This window comes from Varanus komodoensis, unplaced genomic scaffold (assembly GCF_004798865.1).
Source record: "Varanus komodoensis strain SLA01 unplaced genomic scaffold, ASM479886v1 scaffold14_1, whole genome shotgun sequence".
NCBI lineage: Eukaryota > Metazoa > Chordata > Lepidosauria > Squamata > Varanidae > Varanus > Varanus komodoensis.
Window position 1 is genome coordinate 27864786 of NW_025335438.1, and position 14132 is coordinate 27878917.

At 38.7% G+C, this 14132-nt stretch overlaps 1 protein-coding gene across 1 annotated transcript in view; it reads right to left on the reverse strand.

The window, feature by feature from the left end:
- DLGAP1 (DLG associated protein 1) overlaps nt 1–14132 on the reverse strand; it is a 138485-nt gene that overhangs the window by 115093 nt on the left and 9260 nt on the right. The window contains exon 2 of the mRNA XM_044423962.1: nt 613–827. Coding sequence (XP_044279897.1) covers nt 613–827 — 215 coding nt within the window. The remainder of the gene's footprint in view (nt 1–612; nt 828–14132) is intronic.

Genomic DNA, 14132 nt, shown 5'->3' on the forward strand with positions numbered 1-14132 from the left:
TAAATTAACTAAAGACATGGGTATCTTTGGGGAGAGAGCTTTTGTCAGATTGCCAAAAAGCCAACAAAGAGCAAGCAAACTATGTCTTCCAACTTTGGGAATTCCACAATCTGGGCAATGCAACTAAAATGCTCTGTATCCTGTGCCCCAGCCAACTGGACTTCCAATGGGAATGGCACACAGAGTCCTAGAGGATGAATCCAGTGGAGAACCACAAAAACAACCAACACTTATATCTTCCATGCAAGTCATCAAGGTGTAGCAATTTGAAGTTAGCAAGCTCAGCTACCTATATGACCTGTATCACCCAAAAAGCGCATCATCATCTGAGCTGGTCTGCTGAAATAGATTGATCTGATCTGACTTCTCTAACAATGTGCGTTGCTTGGAGAAATATACAACTTTCAGAAAGTGTCAAATACCAGCTCCACAATCTGGCAAGGGATTAAGGCACCCCATTGGAAACATTTATACCAAGGCAAAGCACCAGGGTTTGCAACACTGTTGTTGGTACCTCCTGTTCCCACACCTGCCCACCCCCATATTTGCAAGTGCAGAAATATGATGTTTGAATTTCACTCACGATGACATCTTTTCCTAAAAATGTCTTACTTGAGGGTGGTGAGTTCTGTAAGTGATGGCTGGGTGGCCTTGAGATAGCTTTCCCTTCGTGCTGCAATCTTGGGAGATGGCTTTGGGCTGGTGTCAGAGTCCCCACTGTCATCGTCTCCCATGGCTTTGATGTAACTGCCACTTCGCATTCGCCGGCATGGGATTTCATCATCTTTGCCACGCGGAGTATACCCAGACCATTCATCCTGGGGAACCTGCAGTGAAAAGCAAAAGGCACTTTAAATATTTAATTTACCATTGCCCACCACTTCAAAATGGGATTTTATTTTCAAATCAAGTTTTAAAAGGCTACAGAAAATACAGCATGCAACAATATAAAAGACCAGTAATTAAGAGGAAAATGAAACCAACTGAGTAGTGCATCATGTGTGAGCCTGCTGGACAGCTAGAGTAAAACCACCTGAGAAACTCTCTAAGCATTGAGAGAGCGGGATGTATAAATTTCTGTAATCAAAATTGCCACCAGAATACAAACACACACATACCCACACACACACCATTTGATTGGAAGCTTGATGGGCTTCATAAGCATGATGGCAGAACAACTTCCTTGCTTGCTTTTTACATTTCCAGAGTAAGTTTATATATAGTTGTGGTGTCTCCAATTTTACAAATCCATTATTGTTCAGAAGGTTGTTTGGGAGGGTTTGAGTTAACTGCATAGAACAATTGCTGCTCTATGCAATTGCTAAGAGAGTCTTCATGAAGGAACACAGCGTCATCAGATTTAAAATGCGGAAGCACAGCTTTAAGAAAGAACTGCAGAGAGATTCCTGGTAGCGATTAGGAATTATATTCCAGAATGTCCAGAGTGTTGACATTCCCACCAATGTATGACTGAAACCATCCCTGCTATTTCCCACAACACAGACTATAGTTTGGGTGTGTTAGATGCAGCAGGGCAAAGACATCACATAATGAGCCTTGTTGAGCCTTGAGAAAGTTATAAAAGTGGTTCTGCTAAAATGGGGATTTTCTTCCAAAAAATCATACAGCCTATGCTTGTACATAGAATGAGTTGTCATCTAAAAATGGATATTAGATCTTTAGATAGATCAGATATTTAGTCTAAGAAGCAGTGGCTTCTGTGAAGTCTTCGGAAGTGAGTGGGTGCTTGACAGCTTCATGTGAAGCTAGCTGTGAACATGGTGATTGCACAAAGGCTTGTTCAGCCTTCTCCAAAGAAGAAAGTCCCCCTTTATCGAATAAATCAAACTATCTATAAACTTTTGTTACTGTTTAAGTGAGAATGTTTCAAAAATTGCTATTCTGGATGATGTGGTGCTGACATAAGAGGAGCCAACCCCCTTCTTTCTAAATATACAAAATACATTTGTTTTATAGAAAGCTACCGTGTAAGCAAAATTAGTATTTGCAAAATGACCATGCTCTGAAATGTTGCCACCCTGGATGCAGACACAGAACACCAGCTGGTGACAAGTGACCACCCCATTTCTTGCAAAACGCTCTGCTTGTACCATGGAAATCTCCACTGCATTTCCTCATCGAAGAAACCAGTGGTGTAGCTTTCATAAAGGAGTTTCTTTCAGAGAGGACCTGAAGGTGTATAGTGCCTTTTATAATAAACAGTTGAAGGCATGAATTGCCAAGGCTAAGAAGACAGGATACAAATAGCTTATAGAGATAGTCCTAATCCCAAGGCAACATTAGCCCTGCATTTCAATATCTTATCTGATACTTTTAGCAGCCAGGAACCACTTGTAACCTACCAGACTCCACCTGAAGGGAAGGGAGAACCCAAACTCCTTTCACTCTCCCATTTTCTCAGGCAGGTGAGATATAAGTAACCACAATCCATCACAGTTTATAAGTGTATTGATCCTATTGTCCACCATTAAATGACATCCTTAAATTGAAACCTTAGAAAGGGTACCAATTTGCAACTCAAAACATCATGACTTGGAATCTAACCTAATTGAACTAAAGACATTCACAAGTTTCGCATCTTTTCCTTCACCCTGTAGCTACCCAGAATGCCTCTTTGAATGGGGTGCAGGGAGCTGCTAGCATAGGAAGGAACAGGCAGAACTTGGGTAAAAGTCTGATTTTGGCCAATTCCTCCCTCACCCTATTTTCTATAATAAATAAACACAAGAACGGTGAGGTTCCAATGTAACACTCTTGCCAATTTAAATTATGTTAGTGGTAGTGGTACATTGGGTACTGCTCATAATGAATTGATTATATTTCTATACCACCTCCTGGTAGGTGCACATAGTAGTCACGTCATGAGTGGAGCTGGCTGGAGCTGGGGGTCAGGCTAGATGGCCCAGGAGACCCCTTCTGACTCACTCTGTTTCAATGTTCTATGTTTCTGTGTTTCACAGCTGAAGGTCTCTGGGCAGTTTACAGAGTCCATAAACAAAAATGATGATAAAAATACAATTAAAATATGAGAAAATCAGTTTTTTAAAAAAGTTTTAAACAGCTAAAAAAGATAATAACAGACAATAAAAAGCTCACAAGCCCCTGGGTGGCTCAGTAAATCTTTAAAAGCCTCAGAGAACAGGGCTGTCTTAACCTGGTGTTGAAAAGACGATGGACCAAATCTTAGAACATGCCTATTACAGTTGGTGTTCATTTTGGAAAAGGTGTGGGAGAAACCTGTATAGCAGAGAAGAGGACTGCCCCTTCCAAGATGCTGCTACATAGCTGTGTATTTTATGTAAGCCTCCAAGAAGCTAACTGGGTATCATATGAATCAAATGAATAAGCAAACAATCATGTAATTATCATCATCATCATTAAAAATTAAACTATTCCTTGGGTTTTCCTATCAATAAATAGGGGCCTTTATTGATTATTCTGATCAATGAATCGACCAAATGTGCATATATAAAGCATCTTTGTGGTAGTGGGAACTGAGGTGGATTAACAGAATGGTTATGGGATACAGGAAAGGGAAAATATTTAGTCCTAAAACATCATGCTGTTTCTTCAGCCTCCAAATACCACTACTCCCTGAAAGAGGGTAGAGAACACCCAATGGGTAACTTATTACAATATAAAAATGTTAGAAAGAGAGTTTATTTAACAGGGAGTGAGAAAGGCAGAGGAATATTAGGAACATCAGGACGAATAACTGATTTAATTTGGGATTCTAAACAACAAAATTGAGGGGAGGGGAGGGGAGACAGGTGGATGAAGTCCAATAGCTGGATGTTCTACAGATGTGTGATTCATTCTTAAAACTTGTCCCTGATTGTACAGTCCTGGTGTTGGTTGTAACTATAGGAGCCAGTGCCCGTTTGCATGGCACAACTCAGTCGTTTTTGTGCTTTTTAACAGAATGTGTAGAGATGTTTCTCCTGCAGGCAGTGGCAGTGGTGTACATCAGTGGTGGAGCTCATCAAAACTGTCACTGCTACTTAGTTTTATGCACCCCTAGGGGTTCCTCCTTTTACGAATATTTGCTCATACTAGGCAATCTGGCAATTCTAACAGGTTGGATATTCCTGTTCACTTCCCTGCTTCACCACAGAACGCACTACAGAATACAGATCCATTTTTAATATGAAACCAAATTCTACTAAACAATCTCTTAATGGTTAGATTGTTCAAACTATTGTCTGTGGCCTTTGATTGTGCTTTCTGGAGTATTGTGCTTTCTGGAGTATTGTGCTTTCTGGAGTATTCACATTATTTACTTACTTATCTATTACATTTTACAGCACCCAATAGCTGAAGCTCTCTGGGCAGTTTGCAACATAATATTGTTGTAATTGCATAATATTGATGATAACTGTTGTATATATTTATGATTATAATTAACCAGACATCTCATCATATCAATTCTCAAAGTTCACGCACACATATGCATGTAACCAATTTCTATCTTGGTCTTACTCCAAGGAACTCAGATCGGTATTCATGGTTCTCTTTTCATCCTCCTAAGAACATGCTTGTATATATTAATGGCTTTGGTGCAGAGTGACATTTTATATCTGGAACTTCCTGGTTTTAATTCAGTAGGAAAACCACTATTCCCACAAGCTCATTAAAGCATCAATGTTATTAAATCACCTTATATTTTTGCTGGGAGAAAGAAAGATTCGAAACTCAGAAATCAAATTAAGCCAAAACTCTATTAAAATGAGTTAGTTTAATTCAAATTTTTTTGAACACTTACTAAATAAAATTTTCTGTTGAGATGAGACTGTTTTCTCAAAAAAAATGCATGGAAGCTGCTGCGATTTTTAAACATTCAATGTAGAGTTCAAGTGTAAATATACAGTTTAATTCAACCACAATGTTTAATAAAATAAAAAATACAGTTTCCCTTTCCCTCTTAAAAGAAACTTTAATTGCTGTAAAAGTATTTTCTGCACTGACAGATCAGTAAGATATCTTACAAGTATGAAAATCTGGATGATCTACTGTTTGATTAAATATAATCTGTTTGGTTTCCTGCTACACACAGCAGGCAAATTACCATTTCAAATGCTATCAGCAATCAATTCCTTAATAATATTCAGCAGTATAAAACATGGACTCTTCTCTTTCAAACTCACTTTAGCCCAGCGCTGATAAAATCAATCAGTTTGCTAAACAATTAACAACAGGAACAAAAATACTGATGCATTCTTTTATCACTGAAATTTTAGAACACAATCATTCTAAACAAAGCAAAATGAAAACAAAACATAATGTGGCAATATTTATTCAAGAGCACTGGTAATTAATAAGCTGGAAGAAATATAACATATATTGTGAGTTCTTTTTAAAAATAGTTTGCTATGCTTTGAGAAGGTTTTTCCCCTTCCCATTTCCCTCTTCTTATAATTGCTATGAGCTTACCTTGAAAGGCAAAAAAGCAAATAAGCTGTCTTTATGGCATATTAAGTTCATTATTCATCTCAATCTTCTTATGGTTTATTGCAGCTGAGACCATTTAAGCTTCTTTTGGGCTTTTCCAAGGCAAATGTGGGTGAGCTTGGAAGTAAACACTAGGTCTGGACAGGGAGGGAGTGGTTGGCCATCACTCACAATGGGAGACTTTTAAGTAGAGCTTTGTATTAGTATGCAAATGCTTAATGAAATGAAATTACACAACTGAAGAACAATGCTTCATGACTGCTCAGTGCAGATCTTCAGACCTCTGTAATTTGGAATTTATTAGCACCCCTCATGGCTGCCTTACATGCCACTACAACACCATTCATTTGCTGACTTTCTCTTGCTTAGGGAGCACTGTGTAATTATTTATCTAAGTAGAAAGAGCACAATTTTTGCTCACTCTGAAGATTCATACCCTAAATATATATTAATATGCTGAAAGGGGTTGAAGAAACATATTTTAGGCACATGTACTTGGCTACTGCTAAGCAGGAGTTAACCAAGGAATTAAGAAAGTACATATGAATGCAAGTGCATCATCTAGTGAGAAATGTGTCTGAGGATATTATATAAAGGGTGCAAATATGTGCCACATTTTAAATGATCTTTTTTAAAACACAGGTTAGCTTGAATCATTGCATCATGTATCCATCACACATATGGCATAACTAGAAAATTATGCAGAATGTTCCCATTTGCAGCTCACTGAACATTTTGAAGTATATGCAAAACCTTTAGCTATACCCTGCTGAGATTTCTAATGGTGATTTACTTCTGATTTAGTTTATCTGACTGATAGTTTTGAGCACATCTTTATATGATGACAAATCAATATTAATATCCCAGAAAATTGTCCAGTTGCATCTATTCATTTAATAATTTAGATTAAACTTTTCAACTTTATTTTCCAAAGTAACTCATGTTAAAAATAGACAATAAAATACAAGATTAGACATCAGATAAAATACTAAAAATGCACAGCAGCATGAAAAATCAACAACAAAACATATTAAAAACAGTGGGTTAGATGGTAAAATTAATGTCCTAGTTATGATCAGCATAGAATCTGCCTTTTTTGCAGCGGTTACATGCTGAATCATTTAAAAGGGCTCAGCAGGGCTGTCAAGACAGGACATTTTGAAAGGCTTTTATTCATAGAGTCACCACAAGTTCACAAGTGTAACCTTGATGGCACATCACAGCCACAATAAACACCCTGGATCATCATTACCTTTGTAACTTCAAGATCTCTTTCTTAATCTGTCATCACCAACTCAGGTTCCATGAGTGTATATGTAAAGTTGGGGGGGTGGGGGGATATAGCACTTCATACTTCCACCATGTTGATTTGCATTCACTATTTTAATCCCATTTTCCCAGTTGGAAGGGATCCTAATGGAAGGGCTTTCCAATTGTACTACATTTGTTCACCTCAAACTTGGCCACCTCACTGCTTATCCCTAACTATGTATAAACAAATTAAAAAGCATGAGTGGCAACACCAAACACCACTATTTATTTTCCTTCATTGTGAGAACTTGAACATTTACTTCTGACCAATGAAGAGTAATTTTCTGGCAAATTGGCCGGTTAAGAGTACTTTTCTGTTCTTTAACCAGCAACTCTGAAGGAAACTTTCCTGCTGCCTGTGGACATCCATCGAGGATTTTCAACATTAGCTGCTGAACAGCTAACTGACTGTTTTGCCCTGAGGAGCCCCTAAGGATGAAACAGAGGATAAGCAGTTGCTCTTGAGAGTCCCACTGGCTACTCTTTTGTTGTGGCATTTACCAGGCACCAAGTGTGACCAGCAGGTCTCACCAGATCTGCTAGTGTCACTGAGTGGGCAGCCATTCCATAGCGTCCTGCCAGCCCTGTATAAGGATTTGGTCCAAGGAAAAGTGGGAACTGACCCAAAGTCCAACTGGGGAGGAGATGGCAATGATGCCACTGAAGCATCAAAGGTGCAGGATATAGAGAAGAACTGTGAAGGGAAGAATAATCTATTGGAGGGCAGTAGGGAGTCCCCCTGCAGGCAGGGTAAAGCAAGCACCCCTCCTTAATTAGCAAAAATATAGAAAGCAAGCAAGAGGAAGCATGCATCAGAGATGCAAAGTTTAGGGGGTAAGGTGAAAAGCGTGGCTCAGTACAGTGTAATCCCACAGTCAAAATGAGGGGCAGTCAGAGAAATCACTCCAGTGGGAAGATCCACCTTGATGATGTGCTACTGTGGCCCGCTGGGCCATCCCTAATAGTTTTTCATCCAATTTAGCTTTCATGCTGCTGTAACTAAGAAAACTGATCTTTTACTCTGTAAGGACTGCTTTAATCTTTTGTTTCCCTTGGCAGAAAGATCTGCTTTGTAATCCTAAGCAATGTGGTCTTCTGTGTAACTTGCATAATAAAATATAATTGAATTTCAAATTTACTGGCTAGTCTACAGAGAGAGGAAGAGGAAACATCTGACACCCTGTTAACCTGCTGAGGCAAATACTATAGCATGAGAGTGGCTGGCTGAGTCTGGAAGGTGGCAGGCCCACTTCACAAAGTGTGCGCATGCAATTAATCTCTCTTGCCATTTTGGCACCTGCAGCAGGGGATTCACCCTACCTGATGGGAGGGTGAATAAGAGATCTGCTAAGGGACCTGATTGCTGCTAAGCTTGCTTAGGAGTGTTTCATGAGGACTTTTAAAAACACCATCTTGAAAGCCAAGTAAATAATGTCTGCTCGATCACCCCATCAACATGTGCCAACACTTTCAAAACTCTAGAAGATCCTGGAACAGGCTCCTTTGCAGAAGCAATTTCTATCCTTTTTCATGTCATTGTATCCTCTTGATAGTTTATTATTTTCATTTATTATATTTATATTTTACCTTTTTTCCTTCAAGGAACCCAAGGCAGCTTATGTAATCGCCCTCCTTTGCCTCTCCATTTTATCATCAGACTAGCTCTCTAGTTTAATCTTTTATAATACTGGGAATAAAAATTGCTAGTTTAATCTTTAATAATGCTTTCCACCAATTTACTCTCAACAGAAATTAACAGTTCAGTCCAATGGAGGTTCCTATATAGCCTTAAACTTGGAGGATCCGGGTCATTCTTTGCAAGGTGGAAGCAGCACAGAGCCAAAGGAAATCTCTATGCTTTGCTCATCCTGCAAATCACTTTGTCAGTTTTCGCCATCCAAGTATTTTGTCACAAACTGTGAAAAGAGACTAAGGCACCATTAGGACATTAGAATGCCAGGCCATCTGTTTCCTCCATTGCTCATCCTTGAAATAAAGTTGGACCTTGCCACCTTGGACTTGCCACCACATTTCTGTCTGTGCCAGCTGTGAGATGTATGGAGGAAGCTCTGAATTTGGATTCTGAAGTCAAACATCACAGTAAATGTCTTGGTGAGCACTCAGAATTCTTTGGCAACCTAGACAGCATGTAGCAACCATGGGATTGCACCGTAAACTAACCAACTGAGTATGGACTTGTACCAGGATCCCCCTGGATCTGGTTTTTTTTAAAAGGGTGTTAATGTTGTCTACTTTCTAATCTCTGCTACAGAGACTGATCTTAGAGACACATTACATATTTTTGTTAGAAGATCAGCAATTTCAAATTTGCCTTCTTTTTGAACTCTTACATGTCTGCTTTCAATTTGTGAACTAGTTCTAGACTCCATGATTTCCTCTCTTGTCATTATCATTCACCTCAGTTCCTCAGCCTCCTTCCTGAAAATATCAATTCAGGTATTTGCATCGCATGTACATCCGATATGAAGGCACAAGGCAAAGGAATCTTTAAGTGTTAGGATTCTAAAATCTCCTCATCCTTCTTTAGAACTCCTTTAACTCTGTTGTCAATCAACAGTCTAACCACCTCCCTAGCTTGTTTCTGGTATCTGAGGATATTTTCAGAGCCAAGAGCACTAGCTGTATACTTTTCAGGTGAATACTGCTTCTATCAAAAATAGGTTGGATACATCTACCCAGCAGAATTCCCCATCAACAGTGCATTGAACTTGTGTGGATGCAGTTTCAGTGTGTTGTCTCCAGCCAAACCTGAACTGCTTCTAAACACTGGTTCAAAATTTACAGTTTCTCTAGGATCAGATGATAGGAATGAAAGAGGTAGACATCATCAGCATAGTGCTGACACTTCAGCCCAAACAGCCAAAGTATGCCAACTACTTATTTCACATAGAAATTGAACAGTCCAAGGTACTAGAACAAATCTCAAATCTCTGGGATAAGCCATGAGCCAAAGGCCACAGGATGTAAGAGTAATCACCCTGTACCACTTCCTGGAAACAGAAGGACAGGAGGACCATAAAAAGTTCTTCCCTGATAGGACATTCCACTTGTTCCATTATGCAGTGCTTGTCTAATTTGAACTATTATATTATAATCAGTAAAGCAGACTCTATAGTTCAGTTTTTATCATACACTGAAAATTGCTCCAAATTAAGTGAGATAGAGTATAAATACAGGCACACATCATTTCACCATAATACAATTCAGCAATATTTTTGTTCCAAATTGTAAGCATGCTCATCCAGCTCTTCAAACAAGGGCTTTGGTCATACTTACGTAGCAACACTGACCAATATTGGATGCCCAAAGTTAACATTAAAATGGTTATAGCATAAAACAATGATAATGTATCACAAATGACAATAAAAAATCAGAAGGATTTCAGCAAAATCCCTATTTATTATTTAATATTAGTTTTATATTTTATACTTGTGTGCTGCTAACTATCTCTAAGCAGCTTACAGGAATCTCTAAGCAGCTTACAACAGTATTTCATTGTCTGTGGCAGGGTTTGTCCAACCTGGCACCTGCGAATAAATATTCCTCAGGATTTTGAGGAGAAGATTCTAAAAAGGATAAGTAGAAAAAAATCCTAATTGTTTCCCAGCAAATGCTTAATAGCAAACCAAAATGTTTCTTGGTTACTCTCATTGCTGGTTGGTGAGGTTTGCAGCTGGTGGGATCAATCCCTTACTTGTGTTTGTGCATATCACAGATGGGTTCAATAGTTGTAGCTACAAGGCTACAGCATATACATCAAGTGCTTTTTTGTATATATTCAAACTTTGGAATGAACTAGTTCCTTAGCTTTCTATCTCAGGGCCCACTTGAGAAACCTGAAAGTGTTTGAGGCCCACTATCATAAAAAGATATTGTAAGGTCAGATTCAGTCACAAAATGGTGACAAATGTAGGTGGGATCAGGCATAATCAGCTGGCAATTCCTGATATAATTTTATATTAATATCTAATACATCCATGAAAATTGATAAGATCACCCTTAGCATTTTGATATCGAGGATAAGAGCATGTTCTTAAGACTTAATTGGCCTTGGAATTGGGTGTTGTCACTCATATTGTCTCTGTTAAGGAGCCTGCATCTTTTGGATTGTCAAGTCAGCTGGATCTTACGCAGTACAGATGTAGAGAACACTCCCTCCTGTGTGCCTTTTACTAGTCTTCCTATAAGAATATCTGCAGGGATGACCCTATGACATTGGTTCTCTCCTTTCCATTAGGCTTCCACAATGCCCACTATATCAAAGTTCTTCATTAAAATCAGGCACTCTTGATCTCCTAGTTCGGTTCAGATGCTTCTAGCATTCATTAAAACAGCTATGCATGGTGCCCTTCTACAAATGTTTCTGGTATATGCAACTTCTGTTTTGGCATGTGGACCTCTTTGACTGGTTATCATTTCTCACCATATACTCATGTCCTATTTCTCCTCCTCCTATGTTTCAGCAATCAGAAACTTTACCATTTTCATCCAAGAATGATTTAAACCAGATACTCCCCAGCTTTTGTCCACTTTCCCCCAGAATTCAGCTTAAAAGCTGCTCCGTTACCTTTGAAATGTTTTGCACCAGCAGTCTGGTTTCATTTTGGTTCATGTGGAAGCTGTCCCTCTTGCACAGCCCCTGCTTGTTCCATTGCTTAACAAATCTGAACCCTTCCTCCCTACGTCACCATCTCTTTCACTCATTAAGAGTCCTCAGCTGCAACTGCAGTAGCTGGCCCTATGTGTGGAATAGGGAGCCTTTCAGAGAAAGCCATCTTGGTGGCCCTGGATTTCAACATTTTACTCAGCAACCTAAATTTAGCTTCTATGACCTAACAAGCACAGACTTCTATGTTATTGGTACCAACCTGGAGCATGACAACTGGCTTCATCCCAGCACTGTCTACAAAGCTATCTAGACAGGGTGTAATATTTGCAACTTCTGTCCCAGGCAGCCAATTTTCCATGCAGACTACATGCCTATCACAAACCCAGCTGTCTGAGCTTCTAATGATCAAAACTGCCACTACTACTGGTCGCCTATGGCACATCCTTTTGGTGCAGGGGAATAACTGCTCTTCTTCCAAGGAACGTTTCCCATCTTTTCCTCAGAATATCCTTCTAAGGAATTATTTGCTCTTCCACAGAATTATGTCCTCTGCAGAATTATGACAGAAGAAGAGCTGTCACCCAGGAAATGGGACCCAGTCACTCTCACTGGCCAACCTTTCTGCTGCTCTTTGCTTCTCAGCATTCTAGTCTTCAAGAGAACACACTTGTTCCTTGAGAGCCAGGAGCGCATTCTGCCAAGCACACACCCACGGAAAATGGCCATACATTTTATTAATTAATTAATTAATTAATTAAAAGCTTTTATATACCCCTACAAGCATTTCAGGACAGTTTTACAATAAAAGCAAGATAAAATAAAGAATAAAATAAAATAAAGCACAGCATCCAATTGCAATAAATACAATTCACCATTAAAACCAATTAAACATTAAAATAATGGGAAAATAAAAGGGTTTTGCCTGGTGCCAAAAAGAGTAAAGTGTTTGGAGCTTAGGGCAATGCACTGGATAGCACTCACACACCTGCTGGCTTCCTTCCTTCCTAATTGGGTTTGATTGATATTAAGTCAGTTCACCAGGAAAATTAAAGGTTTTTTTTTAAACTAGGAGCAGGTGGGGATTTTACCTTTAGATGTTAATTTACAGTATACAGTTGCTCAGTTTTGATGAGTCAAATAATATAGCGACTTGTAAAAAAAAGCCAAATCATCTTTACACTCTGCTTATTCAAATAATAATATTCAAAATTACATTTGTATATATCTTGGTTTAATAAACATAATAGCAATACTCTTTTTGTAATCCCTTGAAATCCAAGTTTATAATAGTGAAACAAAGCAAAAGACAGAAAATGAACTCCTGACCTGATTAACAGGTTACAGTGTTAGACTGAATTGCTAATACAGATCTCATTAATGTATTTCGGGTTTATTCCAGATGATCCATATCAATGTATTGCCAAATAATAAAGCAATGGACTTTTCTTTGGATTATTTGTAATGCTGGTGAAATCAGATTGCCCTTTCTGTCCCTCAACAATCAGATTAGGGCCTAGCAGCTTTGGTGGCCTGTTAACTCAAGAGTTCATAGATTAAAGAGGTGGATTTGCTCCCTTTCTATGCCATCAATACATACAGTTTATGAAGAAGAAAAGCTTGTCCTTCATACCCTTTTTGTCTGGAGCACTTTTATGTTTTTTATATTTCTTTTAAGATACTGGAAAGGATCTTATTCTGTTAATATAATTGATCCCACATGCTCGAAGTGATTCTAAACATTTCCCAAACTTTTCTCCACACAGGTAAGGTGTGCATACCATATATATCAATTCCAAATGGTAGTTCTTTAAAGAGAATACTGTGACATTTATGGCTATTTATGGGTTAACAAAATAATAACTTTTTTGTAAACAGCTTTGGTTATGGGGCAGTCTGGAAATGAAATGAAAAATAGCAATAATAATCAGGACTGATGGGGATCAATAAAAATGGGCTATCTACTCTGGGAGAAGCACGGGGAGAAGGTTCTGCGTCAACCTGCGTAGTACCTTCTCTACTGTGGGAGAAGGTTCTACGTCAGCATGGCTGCTGGAGTTTCTTTCATACTCTCTACCTGGTATTTGTGCACCCAGTTTTGATCTTATAAATGAGAATTAAAGAGAAAGAAGAAAAAGAACTCCATGCTGCAGGGGTGGATAGAAAACTGAAAGAAGAAGGAAGAGCAGCAGAAATTTAAAAAATCAGTAAAAACAGAGCAAGGAAGAACTGCTACAAAGTGAAACAGAAAGAAAATAAGATCTATAGAAGGAAGGCAAAAATGCTTCAACTTCAAAAATGCTTCAACTTCAAATAGCTCAATTTCAGAAAACAGATTTTCAAAATTCAAGAAGTTGGCCCAGTTGGATTTGAAAGCTGCTGCTGCTGATTTTGTTGTTGCTGTTAGGTGCCATCAAGTCATTTCCAATTCATGGTGAAACTGCTTTTTCCAACTGTTCATCAGATGTTTCTGCTCAGTCATCAGAAGCCAAGGTGGTCATAAAATTTGATGCTACAGCTAGGTTTTGGCCAATCTACCTTTGCTGAGAAATCTAGATTATTGACCACATTCATGACTTCTTTTGGGAGACATTGGTTCAGTAAGCTCCCATTTGGGATTTTGTCTGCTCTTCAGCACTTGCAAAATAGATTTTCACAAACTGTATCTGGATTTCTAGGTGTTCTTTGCTATACAGATGATGTGCTGGTTTGTTGCAAAGAACAC